The sequence below is a fragment of the Mytilus californianus genome, unplaced genomic scaffold, assembly GCF_021869535.1.
Source record: "Mytilus californianus isolate M0D057914Y unplaced genomic scaffold, xbMytCali1.0.p SCAF_8, whole genome shotgun sequence".
Lineage (NCBI taxonomy): Eukaryota > Metazoa > Mollusca > Bivalvia > Mytilida > Mytilidae > Mytilus > Mytilus californianus.
Window position 1 is genome coordinate 44,406,427 of NW_026262734.1, and position 23,541 is coordinate 44,429,967.

Sequence of the window (23,541 nt, forward strand, 5' to 3'; positions counted from 1 at the left end):
TACTTGGAGACAGGACAATTATTTTAAGCCCTTTCCTTTTTTTCCAAAGTCCGTTATTGTTTTGCTCTCTGTTAAATTCCATGGTTTTTGCGTTTCTGTATACTATGAACATACATATAATATAAATAAAGTGTATTTGCTATTAACTATCAATTCCAAGTTTCTTCTCCACGGAATGTGAGCTGGTTCCTATTTTAATTTGTTCTTATGGGGTAACAGATACACGGGAGACATTATTTTAGATCTCCACAGCTACTATTCTTATTTCAGTATTAGTTTAATGGAAAGATATCTAAATTTTAAAAAATACATAAAAAATGACAATTCATCAAATTTATTTAATTAATTTACCATCTCAAATAAAAGAACTGTTTATTGATACTTTTAGACATATGTACTTCATAAATTGAAATTTCCAGATAAGAGTATTTCGTAAGAGTAAATTATCGGCATAAAGGTTATTCTAGGATAAGTGTATGGCATACGTAGAAACCTGTAAAACTATATGACCAAACGAAACATGAAGAAAGGCCAAAATTCATCTAACATAATTATCTGCTTCAAGACAGAGTGGCATATCTTGAAAGAGATTATGAAATTATTCTGAAGCCATAGCAACTGTTGTTGTGATTTCATGGCTTTTGGTATATATATAGATATATTTATTGTAAACTAACAGGAAAATTTCTGTAAAGAGAATACAATAGGTTCATTAATAGGCAACAGTCGTTTTCTGGTTTTTTAATCTCATAAATCCATTAAGAGTATAAAATCAAGGCCAAAAACATAATCTGAGATAAACACATGAACTTCAAAAATAAGCGAGACTGGGTGCGTCGACAAGGTAAACATGTCCTGCTATGCATGTATCACCCGCCATGAGAATCACACTAAGCAAAAATGTCCTAAATCGATAAATCAACACAATCGCTCAATTTACATGTTAGTTTACTATTCTGGTATCTAACGATCTAACACCGCAAAAACATGTTAATATGAAAATTCCAACACTGATATAAACTTTACATTTGATATCAAATAAAGGGTACATCTAAATGACGTCATACAAAGTAAACATAGAAAAACTGCATACTTCTATTATACCAGCTCTCACCCTTGAAACCAGACTACAATAAAAAAAAAAGTATTCAATTTATATATACATATTTCAATAGTATGTATTAATAGATTATATATGTATATTACAGCAAAATATAAAATGACGGAAACTGGTGAGGAGTCTGCTGCTAGTGGAAAATCAGCTGCTGGATTCACTGATTATGATTTACTCTGCAAAGGTGATGTAAAAGGATATTCATATAATCTTGCAAAACTGTTTGATGATATACCATGTGGGAAAAGTGAACATAAGCATCCTATAGAATTTGACATGGCTTTTAAAAGATCGAAACGTAAAATCAATGAAACAATAAAGGAAATACAAATACAATCAGAGAGAAAAGTTATCAAATTTACTATTGGAAAAACTTACGCAAGGACCAGAAAATCTGGAAAATTTGACCCTATGAGACCAAGCTCTTGGCTACTCGATAGTGGCATCAATGGACGATGGAAGAACGAATATGAAAAACAAGGTTACGATGGACTAGTCGTGATTGGCTGTATAGTTCTCGATTTAATTCCTGAAAAAGTTCATCAAAACATTTCCTGGATTGACCAAGAAAAATATGCATTAGGACTAGAGCAAGCACTTATTCAGTACTATACATTACACAAGCAAGACGCAAGGCTTGGAAATAAATCATTCAATACGGGAGGTGATGTGCAGAATACACCAAAAAGTGGTATCATATACATGGCATACAAACTTGAGAACCCTAAAATAGAGGTAAGGGAATATCAATTAAGATGTATGAGTATGTAGATGTGGTAAAATAGAGGTAAGGGGATATCAATTAAGATGTATACGTATGAAGATGTGGTAAAATAGAGTGCACATGATATCAATTAATACGTATACGTATGTAGATGTAGTAAAAGAGAGGTAAGGGGATTTCAATTAAGACGTATAAGTATGTAGATGTAGTAAAAGAGAGGTAAGGGGATATCAATTGAGACGTATAAGTATGTAGATGTAGTAAAAGAGAGGTAAGGGGATATCAATTGAGACGTATATAAGTATGTAGATGTAGTAAAAGAGAGGTAAGGGGATATCAATTAAGACGTATAAGTATGTAGATGTAGTAAAAGAGAGGTAAGGGGATATCAATTAAGACGTATAATTAGGAGACGTGGTAAAAGAGGGGTAAGGGGATATTAATTAAGACGTATACGTATGTAGTTGTAGTAAAAGAGAGGTTCGGGGATATCAATTAAGACGTATAAGTATGTAGATGTAGTAAAAGAGAGGTAAGGGGATATCAATTAAGACCTATAAGTATGTAGATGTAGTGAAAAGAGAGGTTAAGGGATATCAATTGAGACGTATAAGTATGTAGATGTAGTAAAAGAGAGGTAAGGGGATATCAATTGAGACGTATAAGTATGTAGATGTAGTAAAAGAGAGGTAAGGGGATATCAATTAAGACGTATAAGTATTTATAGAAAAGTTGTAACAACAATGATATTTTGTTTATCAGAATCAAATTTCTATCATGCGTATCTTTTAAAAAAGGCCTTTTAATAAGATAATACACAGAGTTAATTTCAGTAAAAATATGTCCACTGTGATTAATTAAATGTATTACCTTTCTGATACAAATAAATTCATTTTGGTTGATGATTTTCTTCCTTGCAAAATTTTACAAAAACGTGAAATTTGCTAAACCGTATTGAACATCAAATGTATCGTAATGTAAGAACTTTTTAATTCAACAATTCAACACAACGGGTGTCTCAAGCGGAACAGAATCTGCTTCGTATTTCGGATCAGCTCCGGATTTAATAGTGGTTCGTAATAATCAATCTTTAGTTTTCTGTGTATTGTTTTGTAAACTGTAATTTATCTCTTCGATGTTTTTGAAAGCATCATTTTAATCTTTCCTAAGGCACCGACCTCACCAAACAGATGTTAATATGTTAGCTACTTAATTTATAGATTTTGAAATGTAGTTCCTTATAACTCTCATGTCTGTTAACAAATGCACAAATAAAAAGTCAACACATTTCAGTTATACCTGTTAAAGCAGTATTTTGTCTGAAACAATCAGCAAACCTCTTCACCCGAGAAAATCGTGACATTTTGTGTTAATCATCATTACATTGACCTTAACAAAATAAGATATTTGCATATTTTAATACAGGAAGGGTTTTTTTTCAATAAAGAATGAACATTAATTTGAATAAATTAAGATACATTGTTTTTGTTGTTGATGAAAAAGACCTTGTAAATGACTCATTCTGGAATAATATTACAGATTCGATTCAATATAAATTAACATGCACCGACTTTTTACCTTATGTTTTCTGTTATTTTTAATTATTAATTACAAAATTCAATCCGTAAAGGAGAAATGGGTATAAAAACCTACATGTATTCTTGAACTTACAAATTCACCCGAAGAACAACATTTACAGGATATTTTACTAACCTAATGGTATTTGGCAAAACTTTTCGGAATTTTTGGTCCTAAATGCTTTTTATTTTTGTACGTTATGGACTACGTACTTTTTTATTCAACAGATGGTGGAATTTTTCCTTCGAGGGTTTCACCAGCCCAGTAGTAAGCACTTATGTGATGACAAGAGAATTCTTATTGATAAAAGATAGGCGAAGGATACCAAAGGGACATTCAAACTCATAAGTCAAAAATAAACTGATAAACGCCATGACTAAAAGAGAAAAAGACAATCAACAGTACACAAAACCGAACATAGAAAACCAAAGACTGGGCAACACGAACGATAAATTAAAATTAAGAGTTTACAAAAATTTGAATTGTTCAAAGTACTAAGGATTTTCTACCCTCGTAATATATTATGTAGCTGTATTTCGCAAAAGCTTTCGGACTTTTGGGTCCTCACAGCTCTTTAACTTCAGCAGCCCAGTAGTCTTCGAAATAATAAAGAATTTCTGTCCCAGGGATAGATTACCTTAGCTGTATTTGGCAAAACCTTTTGGATTTTATGGTCCTTAATGCTCTTCGGCTTCATACTTTATCTGGCCTTTAACTATTTTATTCGAGCATCACTGATACGTTTTTCGTAGAAACGAGCGTCTGGCGTACAAAAAAAATCCTGGTATCTTTGATTAGTATTTTATGGGAGACAAATATATAAATTTCAAGATTCTCGATCTATTGGTACAATCATGACAATGGCATATAAGGATAATTGTAGATGAACTAAATTTAAGTAATTATTAGGTGATTATGTCTCTTCAACAAAATATATATATTTAAAACTTAAGTCAAACTTTGCAAATGCTTATCTGTAAAACAGCTGTATAAGATGTAATCGTCTGCAATAGTACGATACCAAGCTTTTTTTTTCAAGTCTACATCTTACCTAGTGATACGATTTGAAATTATTAATTTTAATCATCTCTCCAATGGTTTAGATAACTCTGATACTATCATGTTGTCTGTTTTTTTTTCACCGACGTATGATTTTCTGTTTTCTCATTGTTAAACAAATATTTAAAAAATATACTATAATTACTGACTAATTAGTGAATTCACCAATCTACAATTATGGAAGTGGAGAGTTTTGTACAGATGTGTGGACACAAAAAGGAGGATAGTAAAACCTAAATAATTCGGATTGTGTGTGTGAGAAACACTGCAAAATAAGAATAGGTAATATCATGTTTCTTTCCGTTTCATTAAATAACTGAATTTATTATTACTTAGAAGTTAATACAAGTAGATTTTAAGTGTAATACAATCAATGATCGTGCTTTATCAGCTATCCGTGATGATATCGATATCAGTCTCGGTTGCAAAGGCTTTATCAAACCCCTAATATGTATGACATCATGTCTCGCGAAAAAAAACCCTTCACATCAAAATTAGTTGAACTAAAAAGTACATGAATATAAGGTATATCTGATATGATTTTTTCAATATCACACACCGTATAAACCCTTAACCAATTTATATTTTGATCAATAAATTATATTGATTTATCAAAACAAAAATTTAGAAAAATAAGATATCATGTGGCTTTTTCAATTTCACACACCGTATCAATATATATATTAAGAACATCAGTTGTTCGACCTGCTAGTCAAATGTGTTTTGTTAAAATTTACCTGTTCACTCATTTGGTCTTTTGGAAAATGTTGTTTGTGCTGTATTTAGACCCCTCTACCAAGAAATTTGTTTTGCTTGCACACGTATAAAAATTGCGGTATTTATCAAACGCAATCATAGGTTTGAACGTTGTTTTCAATTTAGACTTGTTTATATTTTTTCGTTTGGGTTTGTATTATATTTGCCTTCGGGTTTATATGATTCGTTCATCCTATTTTGATTCTTTCAAAATTCAAGAGTCTATCCTAAATTGAAGTAGATTATATGGCCTTCCCAATATCGTTTCGATTCCTAACATCTCTGAAGAGACATTAATTGTCGAAATCCAGATATGGTGTACAAATGTTTGCACCTCATATTGCGGTATACCATCTTTTCCGAACGTTTATTGTTTTCTGTTTGGTAATAAATTAATAAAAAGATCTATTTATATATATACAAGTCTAAATTGAAAACAACGTTCAAACCTATGATTGCGTTGGATAAAAACCGCAATTTTTATACGTGTGCATGCTAAACAAATTTTTTGGTAGAGGGGTCTAAATACAGCACAAACAACATTTTCCAAAAGACCAAATGAGTGAAAAAGTATATTTTAACAAAACGCATTTGACTAGCAGGTCGAACAACAAATGTTCTTAAACCCTGCAGACTGCCATTGGCGATTGCCAAATTAACGGATCAGCGATGTAATAAATAGATCTTAATTATAAATTTAAAACTAAACAGAAAATAATAAACTTGCGGAAAAGATGGTATACCGCAAACAAAAGGTGCAAAGGGTTTTGTACACCATATCCGGATTTCGACAATTAATGTCTCTTCAGTGATGTTAGGAATCAATCGAAACGGTATTTGGAAAGCCATACAATTTACCTCAATTTAGGATAGACTCTCGAATTTTGAGGAGTCAAAATAGGATGAACGGATCATATAAATCCGAAGGCAAATATAATACAAGCCCAAACGAAAAAATATAAACAAGTCTAAATTGGAAACAACGTTCAAGCCTATGATTGCGTTGGATAAAAACCGCAATTTTTATACGTGTGCATGCAAAACAAATTTCTTGTTAGAGGGGTCTAAATACAGCACAAACAGCATTTTCCAAAGGACCAAAAAAGTGAAAAAGTATATTTTAACAAAACGCATTTGACTAACAGGTCGAACAACAAATGTTCTTAAACCCTGCTTACTGCCATTGGCGATTGCCAAATAAACAGATCACCGATGTAATCAATGGATCTTAATTATAAATTTAATACTAAACAGAAAATAATAAATTTGCGGAAAAGACGGTATACCGCAAACAAAAGGTGCAAAGGTTTTTGTACACCATATCCGGATTTAGACAATTAATATATATAAAAAGTTGGGTATAGTGCAAGGCGATTTGGTGCCACGATATCTCAGTAGCATGAGTTCGAATCCCGGCCAGGGAAGAACAAAAAATATGTTTCCGCAAATTTAAAGATCTAACATTGTTGGGCTGTTGTTTAGACGAATTATGTATACAGAATGTATTTTCAGCCTTGTATCACCATCACTGCTGGTGATCCGATGGATAAAATCTGTTGTAGAGTCGTCACTGGTTTAGACGTACTTATAATATAATTATTTCTGCGACTGCATCTTACATTAATTTGTAGGATCCTTCACAATAGATAATTCAGCTGATCTGTAACAATTCCATCTTCATGTCTTATATATTATGTACTGTGTTACGACGCTAGATAAAAACTGACGAGAAAAGGTAACACCCGGCCACCGAAAGCTTTATTTTATAGAGCCTATGTGGTCGAGTGGTCTAGCGCGTCGGGCATAGTGCAAGGCGATTTAGTGCTACGATATCTCAGTAGCATGAGTTCGAATCCCGGCCAGGGAAGAACAAAACATTTGCTTCCGGAAATTTTACAGATTTAACATTGTTGGACTGTTGTTTAGAAGAATTATATATATATATATATATATATATATATATATATATATATAATAACGATCCATTTATGACATCGGTGATACGTTGATTTGGCAATCGCCAATGGAAGTCAGTAGGGTTTAAGAACATTTGTTGTTCGACCTGTTAGTCAAATGCGGTTTGTTAAAATATACTTTTTCACTTTTTTGGTCTTTTGGAAAATGTTGTTTGTGCTGTATTTAGACCCCTCTAACAAGAAATTTGTTTTGCATGCACACGTATAAAAATTGCGGTTTTTATCCAACGCAATCATAGGTTTGAACGTTGTTTCCAATTTAGACTTTGTTATATTTTTTCGTTCGGGCTTGTATTATATTTGCCTTCGGGTTTATATGATCCGTTAATCCTATTTTGACTCCTCAAATTCAAGAGTCTATGCTAAATTGAGGTAAATTGTATGTCTTTCCAAATACCTTTTCGATTCCTAACATCACTGAAGAGACATTAATTATCGAAATCCGGATATGGTGTACAAAAACCTTTGCACCTTTTGTTTGCGGTATACCATCTTTTCCGCAAGTTTATTGTTTTCTGTTTAGTGTTAAATTTATAATTAAGATTCATTTATTACATCGGTGATCTGTTTATTTGACATCGCCAATGACAGTCAGCAGGGTTTAAGAACATTTGTTGTTCGACCTGTTAGTCAAATGCGTTTTGTTAAAATATACTTTTTAACTTTTTTGGTCTTTTGGAAAATGTTGTATGTGCTGTATTTAGACCCCTCTAACAAGAAATTTGTTTTGCATGCACACGTATAAAAATTGCGGTTTTTATCCAACGCAATCATAGGTTTGAACGTTGTTTCCAATTTAGACTTTGTTATATTTTTTCGTTCGGGCTTGTATTATATTTGCCTTCGGGTTTATATGATCCGTTAATCCTATTTTGACTCCTCAAATTCAAGAGTCTATGCTAAATTGAGGTAAATTGTATGTCTTTCCAAATACCTTTTCGATTCCTAACATCACTGAAGAGACATTAATTATCGAAATCCGGATATGGTGTACAAAAACCTTTGCACCTTTTGTTTGCGGTATACCATCTTTTCCGCAAGTTTATTGTTTTCTGTTTAGTGTTAAATTTATAATTAAGATTCATTTATTACATCGGTGATCTGTTTTTTTGGCAATCGCCAATGACAGTCAGCAGGGTTTAAGAACATTTGTTGTTCGACCTGTTAGTCAAATGCGTTTTGTTAAAATATACTTTTTCACTTTTTTGGTCTTTTGGAAAATGTTGTATGTGCTGTATTTAGACCCCTCTGACAAGAAATTTGTTTAGCATGCACACGTATAAAAATTGCGGTTTTTATCCAACGCAATCATTGGTTTGAACGTTGTTTCCAATTTAGACTTGTTATATTTTTTCTTTTGGGCTTGTATTATATTTTCCTTCGGGTTTATATGATCCGTTCATCCTATTTCGACTCTTCAAAATTCAAGAGTCTATCCTAAATTGAGGTAAAATATATGGCCTTCCAAATACTGTTTAGATTACTAACATCACTGAAAAGACATTAATTGTCGAAATCCGGATATGGCGTACACATTTGTGCACCTCATGTTTGCGGTATACCATCTTTTGCGCAAGTTTATTGTTTTCTGTTGGTATAAAACTAATAATAAAGATCCATTTTGTTTCATCTTGTGATACGTTTTTTTGGCAATCGCCATGGCAGTCAGCTTGGTTTAAGAACATTAGTTGTACGACCTGTTAGTCAAATGCGTTTTGTTAAAATATGCTTTTTCACTTTTTGGTCTTATGGAAAATGTTGTTTGTGCTGTATTTAGACCCATCTACCAAGAAATTTGTTTTGCATGCACACGTATAAAAATTGCAGTTTTTATCCAACGTAATAATAGGTTTGAACGTTGTTTTCAATTTAGACTTGTTTATATTTTTTCGTTTGGGCTTGTATTATATTTGCCTTCGGGTTTATATGATCCGTTCATCCTATTTCGACTCTTCAAAATTCAAGAGTCTATCCTAAATTGAGGTAAAATATATGGCCTTCCAAATACTGTAAAGATTCCTAACGTCACTGAAGAGACATTAATTGTCGAAATCCGGATATGGTGTACACATGTTTGCACCTCATGTTTGCGGTATACCATCTTTTGCGCAAGTTTATTGTTTTTTGTTGGTATTAAATTAATAAATTAGATCCATTTTGTTACATCTTGTGATACGTTTATTTGGCAATCGCCATGGCAGTCAGCAGGGTTTAAGAACATCAGTTGTTCGACCTGTTAGTTCAATGCGTTTTGTTAAAATATGCTTTTTCACTTTTTGGTCTTTTGGAAAATGTTGTTTGTGCTGTATTTAGACCCCTCTACCAAGAAATCTGTTTTGCATGCACACGTATAAAAATTGCGGTTTTTATCCAACGCAATAATGGGTTTGAACGTTTTTTTTTTAATTCAGACTTGTATATATATATATATATATATATATAAATGGGCACAAAAAATTATTTATAGAAAGATAAATCATATTAATTTATCATAAAAATATTTAGAAAAACAAATCATGTGGCTTTTTCAATATCACACACCGTATCAACCATTAACCAATATAATGACTCGCGTAAAGCTCTTGTTATTATATTGTTGGTTTCAGGTTGATACAGGTGTAATATTAAAAAAAGCCACATGATATTCAATACATATATATAAAATGGGCACAAAATATTAATAAAAAAATAAATTATATTAATTTATCAAAACAAAATTTTCCCTTATTTAATCTCTAAATAATTGCAAATTCAGTACCCAGTGCTTCGCCAAAGAGTATGCATAGTTATTTATCTTTAGTCTGACTTTTGAATATACCAGGTATATATATATGTATTTGTCTTAACTTTCTTTGAAAAAATCTTTCGTATATAAATTCTAGCACCTATTTACCTTAAATTAAACTTCAGTGATTTGTTTATATTAACAATTTGCTTTATTCTTTTCAGGAAGAAGAAAACCAGGATGGTAAATGAATAAATAAATTGAGAAGTGAGGTATTCGTCAATGAGAAAGCGACCCTACAACCCCCCTCCCTGTTCCCACAAAAAAACAAAACCAAAAGTCATTTAAATGTCAACATACGGTCTTCACCAGTAGACTCTATTGTCTCTGTACGATTTGCCAACTATTAAATCGCTCCAGTTATGTTTCGATAAAAAAAGGATGTCAACGATCTGCCACAAACACCACATTTCAAAAATAACAAAACATTACTGTATAACTAGAGACAACCAATGATAATGTTTTTGACTTTGGACACACGCATGGAAATGTAAGGACTAAAAATGTTGCATTAGTTTTATAACATCCGCCTACTAATCTTGATAAGTGGAAAAACAAAAGGTGAATAAACATAACAAAAAAAAAAATCAGTGCGTAAAAAACACTATAACATGCCGATAATATAAAAAATTACAGTGTCAGAAAAGGTAGCATTGAATCAAAACCCAAAGATGTTTAACCATCATTTATGAAACTATGCTGCACTACACTGTATTTGGCGGTCTTACTTTGAAAGATATTTCATGCAGCAGAGACATAAAAAGAAGACAAGGACACGATCTAATGTGATGCTCTGAGTAAATTTGTTCAGGACTTTAATACAAAAACACTAAAACCAACTTAATGTATAAAAAAATTCTCCGAAAAATAAACAAATCTATATACAAAGACTTACAAATTTTAAATATACAACATATCGTTCCGATATCCTGACTTAATACAGGCACAACATGTGTCTGGGTTAAATCATTTTTACGTGCGCACAAACATCCCATTTACCAATTTTTACCACATGTCATAAAAATTAAAGTTTAACAAGCAATCAATTTGAAAAAGGGGTTCACAATTTATCATCAAGAAACCACATAATTTGGATTTTACCAACAATCCATGTATGAGAATTTCAATACGTGTGAAGTGATCTGACCAAAAAATCTTAAACATGACCTTAAAAGAATAGAAACATTGTCAACTTTGCCTGAGGGAGTTAGGACCTTATTTTCCTAATGATGTTATAATTCATCAACTGAGAATTTAAAAAGGATTGACATATATTATAACAGTACTGAAGGACTGCTTACTGATCTTCTGATACCATAAGGCATTAAATGTCCATCAGCAGCGGTTTCGACCAAAGTCTAGACAAGGAAATTAAAAATTGATATAGTTTGTGCAAAGTTTTCCTCAATCCACAAAATTAGCACCAATGAACATAAATATATCCACAGTAGTTTGATTGGATTTCACTTCTTGTATACTATACCTGCGTAAACATGCAGAAGGATTGGGCAGATAAAAAACAGAAGAAAACTATTTTAGAACCATGATATGTAAGATTGAACCCTTAAAATAAATGAAATATGCTTTTTTGTATTTTGGAATACAAGTGCTCTTTCAGAGCGAACAAACTTTCTTTTTTTTTCTTTTAAGCTGTTCATGATTTATAAATATTCCATTTTATGTTTGCAGAGAGCACAGACGAAAGTAATTTGACTGAAGCTTCTGAAACTCTGAAGACATTGTTGTATAAAAAAAGAAAACTGATTCTTCGGCGAGAATATTCTAATTGCAACGATTCATTATATCGTGCTTGCAGTGATCAGTTAGAACGACGCGAGTTTAGATTGAACCACAACATAACACCCGAGAGCCTCAAACAAGCAGTTTTAGACCAATTAAAGTTAGATACGGTAAAATTATGTGAAAATATTAAAACGCATTACTAGTTGTACATTCCTAAACTCCCCTTTTTGAATTTTCCTTAGAGTTCGGTATTTTTGTTAAAACTTTTTTCCTAATATATACCACCATTGTTAGAGTAATCTTTTTCCTGAATTGCATTGAATGGTTTGTTCTATTAAACTAAACAAACTATTTCTCCGTCATTGTATTAAAAAAATTGTCATGTTTTAACCTGATATTTAATATTTCTGGAAAAAATATAACAATCAATGGTTAAAGTCCATTAGAGTTTCATAAATTTTCAAAAATAAGTTTAATCAAAAATCAATTTTTCATTTGTGGTAGCTTAATTCATATCCAATAGCCGGATACGAACATGACGAATACTGACAGATTTTTGACGTTTGTCAATGATTTAAAAATGGCCATTAGATCTTTATAGTTAATATGTTTTTAAGAATCCAACCTATATAGAGGGAGGTACTGTTCATTATCATAGTAGCCATTCAATTGTCATTAGCACTGCTTTCACTTAAATACAAAAGAAAAAGTTTTGACAAAGATTATCACCAGTAATCAAAGAAGCAGTAGCAAAACCAATTACGCGAGAAGAACATTATAGTCACTCATCATGTGAAAAATCGATAGTAAAACAATGTCGGTGACGATACTAGGTAAAAGTTATTTCATAACAACAATCGAACATTTAAAAGATATTATTTGATAAACTGTGTTAGTAGAAATATACATAGGAATTCACGATGTGGTATGTTAATAATTTATCGAAATAACTGCATTAGAAGCTTGTGAAACTGACATGTGAACAATGATAATCTTGACTGCCTATTGACACAATGAAAATTGGAAAAACTATCGAGGATCTTTCAGCTCACTAAATTTTGGAGTGTTCCACTTAGTCCTAAGCATGTTAAAATTTCCCAAAATTTATTACTAGTAAAGTATTTACTGATCTCTGATCTAGCTGCGTACCGAATAACGGATAATTGACATGTTCCAGAGAAGTATACAGCCAGTAGAAAAATAAAGTGAAGTTGGTACTCCAAAAATGTATTCGCATATCAACATTTTAAACCAATTTTAAACAAAGCTCCTATAGCCTGCTGTACTCGTCGTTCGTTATTTTAGGAGGAAAATGATAACACTTTATGGGAATTTTGTTTTTATTTTAATTCATTTTTATTGTTACTATATACCAAAATGTTTTCTTGTAAATTAAAAGTTAATAGCGTCCTGGCTTCAACGGAACAAACAATGAAAAGATCAAATGTTCTGGGTTAACAGTGGAGGTAATGTTTTGACACTAGATTTTCACTGTGAAGTATGTTGTTTAGAATTATGAATAGAACACCTGGCCAATTTCTCTCATGTTCAATTCATTAATTCCATCACATTTCATTTACCTTGTTTATAAAGGAGTAGGTTTGCGAAGTGTCTATATTGGCCATAAAACTCTGTGTTAATTAAACTCAGTAATAATGATAAAGATCTGATGATAAAATATGAAACAAAACTGTCCTACACATATAAAATCAACAAGTTCTGACACATAAGAACACTTACGATGTCATTATCACGTCATGAATGAAGAAAATCATAATTTTGACTTTTTGTTGTTAAATATTAATAGTTTTTGCTTCAAAAGATATTGGCCACATGCATGGACTACCACGATTTATTGTTAGGATGTGTTTCTGAATCATATACATCTTTTTAAAACAAATTTAAGTTAGTCGAAGGGTGTGGCCTTTTTTTTTTAAAAAAGAAATAGAGTTTACATAAAACAGGAAATCTGACTAAAATCCTGAAATATCATACTTTTGTAGTTGTTAAAATGGTTAAAATAAATTACAGATAGAAAAAGCGTCTAGTTTATATCAATTTACATATTTAAGATCATAATTAAAGGTTTTTAATATAATATTGCACGTAGAATTCTTTTGGCCAAATTAAGGTCTTCGTTGTCATATTTCTTTTTGGCGCTAAACTTACGGACAAAGTTTTTATTACTGTAGCATCAATTCTGAATTTTTTGTCATAATTCGTGTACTACATGAAAAGATATAAAATGCAGAATAGGAAACGTAATTAAGAAGATCGTAATTTTTATACCTCTTTCCTGAAGAATTAATAAAAAGGCAAACGAACTACAAGAAATCTTTTTTCCCTCCTGGAAAAGTGGCCTTAAATAGTTGTGGCTATTCTTTTCAATACATTGTGTTATACATTTCATTTCCATAGCCATACTTTTGCATTTTCCTCCATGCTTGCGTTAATCATGCATTAATTATATGCCTATAGTGTTGGCTCTAAGTTTTCCCTGACGCATCTGTAGTTGAAGTGCATTCCATGTCAAAATAAAAATAAGGAATTGTGGTAAGTTTGCAAAAATTAAACAACAAAAATACCGAACTCCAAGGAAATTCAAAACGGAAAGTCCCTAAACAATTGGCAAAATCAAAAGCTCAAACATGTCAAACGAATGGAAAATACTGTCATATTCCTGACTTGGTACAGGTATTTTCTTATGTAGAAAATGGGGAATTAAACCTGGTTTTAAAGCTAGCTAAACCTCTCACTTGTATGACAGTCGCATAGAATTGTTTTGTTATAAATTAGGCCGTTAGTTTTCTCAATTGAATTGTTTCATATTTTTCATGTCGAGGCCTTTCATACATGTAGCCGACTATATGGTATGGGTTTTTCTCATTGTTGAAAGCCGTGAGGTTAACTATAATTACTTACATCAATTTCATTTGAACTTTTGTGGATAGTTGTCTCATTGGCAATCATACAACATCTTCATATGCTTATACTGCTATAAAAGGGAAGCAATTGGTGCCCATAGTAATGCCAATAACATCTATAAACCTGTTGAATGTAGCTCTGAAGATTACCTTTCCCAATCATTGTCTATAAATATACTTTGTCCAATATGTCGGCTCTGAGGATTCCTTTTCCAACGTTTGCTTGCAGCTTAAATTTTACGAAATGTTTGTTCCAACCATTGCTTGTCCCACTTGTTGGCTGTCAGCATTACTAGTGAAAGTTATACTAGGACATCGTATCAGACGCATTGAAAGCAGTCAGTACGAATTGTATTTGATATAAGTTGCAGTAAGGTATTAAAATGTATAATATGATTTCCATTATAACTCACTGGAAGTTAAACCGACAGTTGTTATGCTGTAGAAGATGTTTAAATTCTTAAACATGTACATTTGGGAACGTTTAAAGACATCAATTCAATGAATTTCGAACTGAAAATCAGAAATGTGACAATCAGAACGAATGATGATCTATGCGTTACACTCTTACACAATACGTGACGATCAAAAGAAGGTTAGTCACTTGTGTAATTTTTAATTAATGAGGTTTCATTTGCATGAACCTGTTACTGATAGCGTTTTCTTTGTTTTCATTGACCTTTAAATTGCTAGTTAAAAAACTTAAAAGAAAGGTTTCAAAACACTTTTGGACTTTATTTTATCTCTATATTCGTTTTTTAACACGTTATTTGTATATATCGGTAAGTAATTTGGGGATCCGCACGTCTTCCCCTAAGCAGATGTTATGTTTTGCTTTTGTTCCGTTAACAAGAAATAAAAATAAAAAAAAACAAAAAAACTAGAGCACATATTTTTCAACGTTTCTTTGGATGTTGATGACCCCTAGGTCCCGAGACATTGACAAGCCGGATTAAATTTCTCGAAATGGAATTTACTTTATTTTACAGCTTAATATGGATGCAAATGCATAAACTTGTAATGATTTGCACCTTAAAACAACATGAATTGATGAGTAATGCAAAATGATGTGAGAATGTATAAATCCTTCAAAAATATATCAAAATGGGGTCCAAGAAGGAAAATAATTCTTTAAAAGAGCATTCATTGCATTATTTGAAAAAAGAAAGTTTAATATATCATCAGTTTTTGTGGGCTGCAATAACACAACGAACAGCAATGTGAGACGAATCGAGTCATGGGCACCACTACCCATTTGTTTCATTAGGTATTTTACGGGATTATTCAGCATTATTGGTTCAATAGGGGTACACATAAAATTACTCAGTAAAAGTTCAATGGTTTAAATAATATGAATTGATTGATAATCCCAAATGAATGCAAATAAGTATAAATATTAAACAATGGGATTACATAGGAGAAATTGTTGAATTATAGAGGCTTAAAGGTTTTAATTGCATTTGTTTGAAGTTTCTGCAGTTATATTGGTTTAATACTAGGTTAGTCACGGTCGTGAGAACATACGCGCGTTTTAAAAAAACTGCCCACAAGGTTTAAATTGAATTTTGGGTTGAAAGACTGCAAATAGAGTTACATTATAATAATTTACAAATAATTCCAAGTGTTTGTGAATAGGTATACATCCTTCACCATTCGACACACTTCGACAGATTATAAATTTTTGTTGTAGGGTTTCCGGAATCTGCCGCCATTTTGACGAGTGCTTCCTTCATGAATATTTTGCAATGATGTTCGAGGAGAATAAATAATGTATCACAGAGAGTCATACGGGTTCAAATTACAAGATTAATCCCCCCCCCCCCCCCAAAAAAAAAAAAAAAACCAGCGGTATTATTGGTATGATGCCGATGGACCTGCTGCGTTTGTCTGGTTAGGAGAACCTCAGTCCAATATGTTATGGGATTTGCTTTTCATATTTGGATTCAGTTTTATTTCACTGAAGAATGTGGGTATATCAACATTTGTGTTAGTATCCTGCATACTGTTACATATATCCTTTTGATGGTTTTTCGTTCTTTCTCATTACGTTGTTAGTTTATTTTCGGTAATGAGTTTGAATGTCCGTTATCTTTCGCCTCTCTAAGATATTATTATTTGTAATTTTGATACATTGTCGTCAGTTTGAATATATTGTAGTATTTACAGGATATAAGCATTCTATGTAGCATATGCGCATGCATTAGAACGAAATTACAAAATGTTCAACATTTGAGTTGAATATTGTCTCTTTATTGTCAGGTAGTAGACTTAACCCATGAAAAAGCAAATGCTTTAGTTGGAGATATCGAACACAGAAGGTTCGTCAAAAGTGATATCCCTGTAGATATATTGTCAGAGCACATGAAAAGGAAAATTATTGTCTATACTAGATCGGATGATATTGAAGAGAGAACATATGACAGTAAAAGTAGACGAAGTCCACCACTACTCCTGGCAAAAGAAGGTTCATACTTTTATAGTCTTGGAGAAAGTAATGACGAAGATACTTCAGAACCTAATAGGTCTTCAATCAGTAAGTAGTCAAAGTAATCGTTTAATATCATACGCAAAACCACTGAGTTGATGGCATACTGCAATGTCATTGTCCCACTATCCGTTTGTAATTTTCGCTACGTAGTACTCATCTACAGACGAAAAGAGCGTTTGGTATACAAAAATATACGCTTGGTATCTTTATTGAATTAATTCTTCCGCAGATTTTAAGTAATCAGTTGATAAAATAATTAAATCTTAAAAAATAGCTTCTGTAAATCGGTAGGAGTTTTTATTTAGAGTAAATGAGGAACAGAAGGGGTAATCGTTAATGTAGAACTACTTACATTCCTCGCAAATTTTCAATAGTATCGACTGAAAACCCATTGACAAATGAATACATTATTGATAATATATATTTAATAAGAAACTACCCCTTTACAACGTTGGCACCTACATCCAGGGTATGCGTCGAATAGCATATAGAAAAAATAATGTACAATGAAATAAAATATACATAAGACACAGTTGCTTCATTTACAAAATCGAAGACCTGCAAGTGAACATTTCACTCAACAGCCTTTTACTAAAAATGTCCACATGTTTGTTAACATTTGGATCAACATGATACGAATATTCACCTAGCAATATGTTTATTTTTTCGTACGACAGTGACTCTGTGAATCAAAATTCGGGGAAGTCAGTACTTAGGTACTCATTGATATCGGCAAAATACTTGTTTCGTATTAGAGTACATTTAGAACATAATTTACATTCGAGTACGGAGTGTTCCACGGACTCCTCAGATTTTAACATGAACGCATTTGACAAATGAGATTCTCGTTCATATTCATTCTATATAAAACCTGATTTATACATGTTGCTGTTTGTTTTTGTTGCACTTCAGTGTTCCAGTTGTTCCTTTGTGTTCCTCTTATAGTTGATGTGTTTGCCTCGGTTTTAGTTTATAATTCTAATTTGTTTTCTCTCAATCGATTTATAACTTTTGAACACCGGTATACTACTGTTGCCTTTATTTACGGGTAAACAGTTCGTTTGTGCAAGCAATATAAACCGTGTAGACTTATAATCGAGCAAGCTTTACAGATAAGACTGTCTACCAGGCGCAAGGTTAAATCTAGAGAATGCAGTTAGACTGCTTTTATTTCTTATAACTTGAAATTCTCTTTTACGAACTAACTTTCCAAAACTGTTTGAATATATTCAAGTTAACATTTGAATTGTAACAATAATCTAGACCAACCGTATTGAATACATTTTCCATATACTATGAATATCCCTATCCTCGCTGCAGTGTTAAACCCTTTAGCTCGTCAAATATAATTTCACATAATCTATTCTTATCTAGGTCATGAGTTCTTGCGATATAATATAGAATAGTTGGTTTGATATATGTTTGCCTAATATAGGCCTTCACAGGTTTCGGTTTTATACATCCATGGTTTTCAAATGTTTGGGTTTGAGAGTTCCTGATGAAGGTAATTCCAGAAAACCGCTTTAGTTATTTTTTTTGTAACGGTTTCTTATGTTGTTTATATTATTTAGTTTTGTCATTTCTACGTTTAATTATGCTGTGCGATCTTTATTGGGCACTATCGGCTGGCCAAATTTGTTGACAGTGAATTAGTCTCCCATAGAATCTTATCCTCGGCATTCATCTAGTAGTTGTATTACAACGTTGATTAAATCATGATTGTGACTTTTACATCACACTCAAAATCTCATTTATTTCATTGCATCTTTAAATAGAATTAATTAAAAATAGACGTGTTAGTCATTTATACGTTGTGTACATTTTTACAACTTCATATTTTATAAACAAAATTTACTATATCATTAAAAAAAGAAGTTTTGTTTTGTGAAAACCGTAGAAATATGTACTGCCTCTAAAAAAACATCGTATCGTGACTTTATATAAACCAAAGGGGTAAACACTCACCAAAAGCTTATCATTTGGTACGCCAGACACGCATTTCGTCTACATAAGTCTTATAACTTCTGCGCGAATCAAAACGATCACACAACCAAAGCAAATATTATGAAGTTGAAGACATTCATAACCGAAATATCGGAAATTGTGCCAAATGTAGTTACATCAATCTATATCTGGGGGTAAAAAGACCTTCTCGTGTACAGATTATGAACATATCCAAGACATTTTTTGTCAGAAAAAGTGCTGACTACTGGGCTGATTATACCATCGGGGACGAAACGTCAACCCTCAGAGACATCGACCTACTGGTTGGAAAAACTCATCAAAATATCTAGCGTATGATTTGGTACGTCAGATGCGTGGTTTGTCTATATAATACTCATCAGGGGCACTCGATTCATAAATGATGCAAAGCAAAATCAAATATTACAAAATTAAAGATCATTAATAACAGAGAAAAAGTAAATCAGAAATGTTATCTAATTACTACCACATTTGTATATTATAAGTATTGTAATTTTCATTGTTATTAATACATGTTATATCAGCATTACAAACCTAATCTTGAACTCTATCCTTTTTTTTGGAAATTTATAGGAATTTATATGTGACGTCACATTGTGCGTCGATCTCTTCGGCTACCATATAATACGTTGTTCGGCTGTGCCTTTTTTATGTGCTGATTTAGGTTGTTTTCCGTATTCGTTTTTATGCTGTAGTTTGTCACCACTGCGTTGTTAACATGTATATCCATTATATAGTCATTTTTATAAATTTACTGTTTGCAAAAGTATGAATTATTCTAAATACTAAGGATTTTCTTATCCCAGGCATATAACCTTAGCCGTATTTGGCACAACTTTTTGGAGCTTTTGGTCCTCCATGCTCTTCAACTTTGTACTTGTTTTGGCTTTCGAACTTTTTTGATCTGCGCGTCACTGATGGGTCTTATGTAGACGATACGCGCGTCTGGCGTATTAGATTATTAACCTGGTACCTTTTGATAGCTATTATTTGTGTGTGTCTCTGTCCTGTATGTTCTCCCATTTATTTGTATTGTAGTCCTGTCATGTAATCTTGTCATTTTAATGTTATATATAACATTGCCATAAAAGCGGGAGCAGGTTCAACCCACCATTTTTTCTTAAAATGTCCTGTACTAAGTAAGGAAAATGGCCATTGTTATATTATAGTTCGTTTCTGTGTGTGTTGCATTTTAGTGTTGTGTTTCTGTTGTGTCGTTGTTCTCCTCTTATATTTGATGTGTTTCCCTCAGTTTTAGTTTGTAACCCGTATTTGTTTTTTTCTCAATCGATTTATGAATTTCGAATAGCGGTATACTACTGTTGCCTTTATTTGTGCATATTTCCATTGAGACAATCCATATATTATTGTAGAAAAACTTAACGTATTGAATATTCCGACATTTTATAAAATTTGGGGCAGGGCTTTGAACGCTACTTGTTGGTTAAAATATGATACAAATTGAATATTGCTGCTAATCATTTCATGTGTAATTCAAAAATGTGTTTGTTACACAGATGACGATGGATATGTTCCAATTGTAGTAACCACCATCCCGTCCTCTTTTCCTCGAATGTGACCAACCGAACTAGATCTATCACCGGGTCTATATTTACACGAGGAACACAACTTGTGTCACATGTAGAGCAAGATCTACTTACCCCTCCCGATGCACCCGAGATCGCTCTCGGTTATGGTGGGGTCATTGTTGCTCAGTCTTAGTTTCTATGTTGTGTTTTTTGTACTGTTGTTTTTTATATTCGTTGTTTTTCTTCTTTTGCCATGGTATTGTCAGTTTCTTGTCTACTTAATAGTTAAAATATCACTTTGGTATCTCTCTCCTCTCTTTTAACCATAACAGAAAAAAGATTCCAACTGCTGTACTATTAGCAAAATTTCGGTAACTATCGTTTCGAGGAGATAAAAAACAAGAAAAAAAAAAGAGAGAAAAAAGAAAGCAGGTACTTACAAAATTTTGTAACCTTCCTTACAATTTGGACTTAATCTTGACAAGTTTTAACCACAGGAATTGTACACAAAAGGTGATACTGATTTCAACGCCTATTTAAAATAACATTCTAGAATGTTTGTAAGCTAGCTCTGGATTTCAGAACAGTTGATTCCTCGAAGTGTGTAACCATCTTTTCACCGCTCGTAAGGCTGACTTACAAATATTCAACATTTTGGCCGAATTTGTTATTGTGCAATCCAGTCATCATTAATGCGGGAGACATTTAATGAAAGTTAAAAGTAGTTTTAAGTTGAAATTTAGATTTGTAAGATATTTAATGTTCAAAATGGTCAAGCGTCTTGAAAATATTTCTCACTCCTGTTTGATTCTTATGTTTAAAAAAAGTCAATATTTTTTTTTATTTCTTTTTTGTTATTCTAAAGTAAAATGATACGATGCTAAGGAGGAAATCAAATTCAAAAGTCAAATATACACCAGTCTGAAACGGAAGTATAAAAATAAGAGGACAAAGCAAAAGTACGTTAGAAAAGTAAAGATTCGGAAGCACAACCCCTGCATAAAGGGCTATAAACTCAGTTGCTTCGAAAGGAATAGCCGTTCTTATTCCAATGGTTGTAGCTGTCACATAACGCCAAAGTCAGTGAAAAGCTGATAATAAATGCTATCTGATAACACTTCGTCAATACCAAATTCAAGTAAATTTCAAAACACAATGAAAAGACCAAATGCAAATTTTGGAGTCCCATGGATAGACAAAGACACCTCCAATAAAAAAAAAGACAGACTTTGAAACGTAAAGTCTCGAATGATTCTTTAAGAAGACGGACAGTTAACACAAAAAATAAATCTTAAATATGCAAGTAGTTCTTGGTGCACTTTGGCACGCGTCATGATAAGTTAAATCATCGGATTTAATCGTATTGATACACGAAGAAAGTAGGGTTGTGGCTATGACTGGTTGTCATCTCTGACACAGCTTTTTTTCGTAACAGTAAGTATATAATTTATTTGGTTTACTAGTTTAAAAAAATATTTTATTTATTTCTTATTCACTAAATGATATGCATATATATTTGTCTCATTGACACTATTACCACATCTTCTTATATATATATATATATATATATATATATACATAACATAAACGTTTTATATCGTTTGATTTTTTAGTATTATATTAATATAATCCTTTCAAATAATTAACAGAAAGAAAATCTGCTAGTAGTATCATACCACACGAAAATGATGCAATGACATCAAAAGAAATGGAAAGGTATACATATTTATTTTCTTAAATATTCCTGTCTTATTTGTATCCCATTTTATATCCATTTTCATAAACGCATATGTTTTTACTAGAGCGTAGGTCAACACGATTACAATAGGAACCCGAGTAAAGGTTTGTTCTGTACTGTTTTTATTGTACACATTTTAATGGCGCGAGATGTAAAGAGGTTGGAAAGATTGGTTTAAAAGAATACGATTAACCAACTTACATGTTCTTTGGCAACTCTCAAGACTCGTGATTATATTGTAAGTAGTTTTCTTTAGTTATATCTTAATATTGTAGTAACAGGAATTACTGATATTTATTTTATTCAACAAACTGCAGATGAAAAAATTGTAAGGGAAAATATAAGTGACTTTACGAATATGAACGGAAACTGCTCATATTATGACATTTGTACCTTATACAATTTCTATTTTGTTTTGCAAATGCACTTCCACTTGTTTACGGAGTTTGTATTCGCATGGCAGTTGGTGCTGGCATATCAGGAGACTCTTACCTTTCAACGCAACTGTATTCGTTAATTTGATCCATTTCTTTTTTTGTTCTTACATGTATTTCTCTTATGGTTGAGGCCTTTTATCTCATGCATGAATAATTTAATTTTGGATGTAACGCGTCTTCCGATTGGCTGACGTTGTTTTGTTTATCAGCTCATAGACATAATTTTGTCATGAGACCGCGACGTCATCAACGTTTTTCATGATTTACTCCGGTTTAAAATGGAATTAAGAATTAAATTATAAGAAATGACTGTAATATTTTTTCTGTCTATTGGAAATAACATAAAAAATGTGGTGCACACTTTAAAATAACCCGCTACGCGAGTTATTCAGTGTGCACCACATGTTTGATGTTATTTCTTCATAGACAGAAAAAATATTACAGTCATTCCTTAAATAGATATTTCTATTATCACACTCTACGGAGTGTGATACGAAAATCTGCGTTAATTTGATTGGCTCATCCAGCATCATAAGACAATATCACGACACGTCCATTGGCTATTCGTTAGGTCATTGATGACTTTCAAAGATTAAGACGATGTACATTTCGTCCATTGCAACGGACATCTGTGATTTCTTCAATTATATACAAAACATATAATCTTCTTTTTGTCAAATTTATTACATTCTGAAACGTACAAAAAG

At 32.1% G+C, this 23,541-nt stretch overlaps 1 protein-coding gene across 1 annotated transcript in view; it reads left to right on the top strand.

The window, feature by feature from the left end:
- Window positions 1–1,213: 1,213 nt before the first annotated feature.
- Window positions 1,214–23,541, top strand: part of LOC127712370 (uncharacterized) — a 36,945-nt gene continuing 14,617 nt past the window's right edge. Inside the window, exons 1-5 of the mRNA XM_052218761.1 lie at window positions 1,214–1,849; window positions 10,157–10,175; window positions 11,682–11,902; window positions 16,919–17,192; window positions 22,309–22,375. Of these exons, the coding sequence (XP_052074721.1) occupies window positions 1,220–1,849; window positions 10,157–10,175; window positions 11,682–11,902; window positions 16,919–17,192; window positions 22,309–22,375 (1,211 nt within the window). The 5' untranslated portion in view covers window positions 1,214–1,219. The remainder of the gene's footprint in view (window positions 1,850–10,156; window positions 10,176–11,681; window positions 11,903–16,918; window positions 17,193–22,308; window positions 22,376–23,541) is intronic.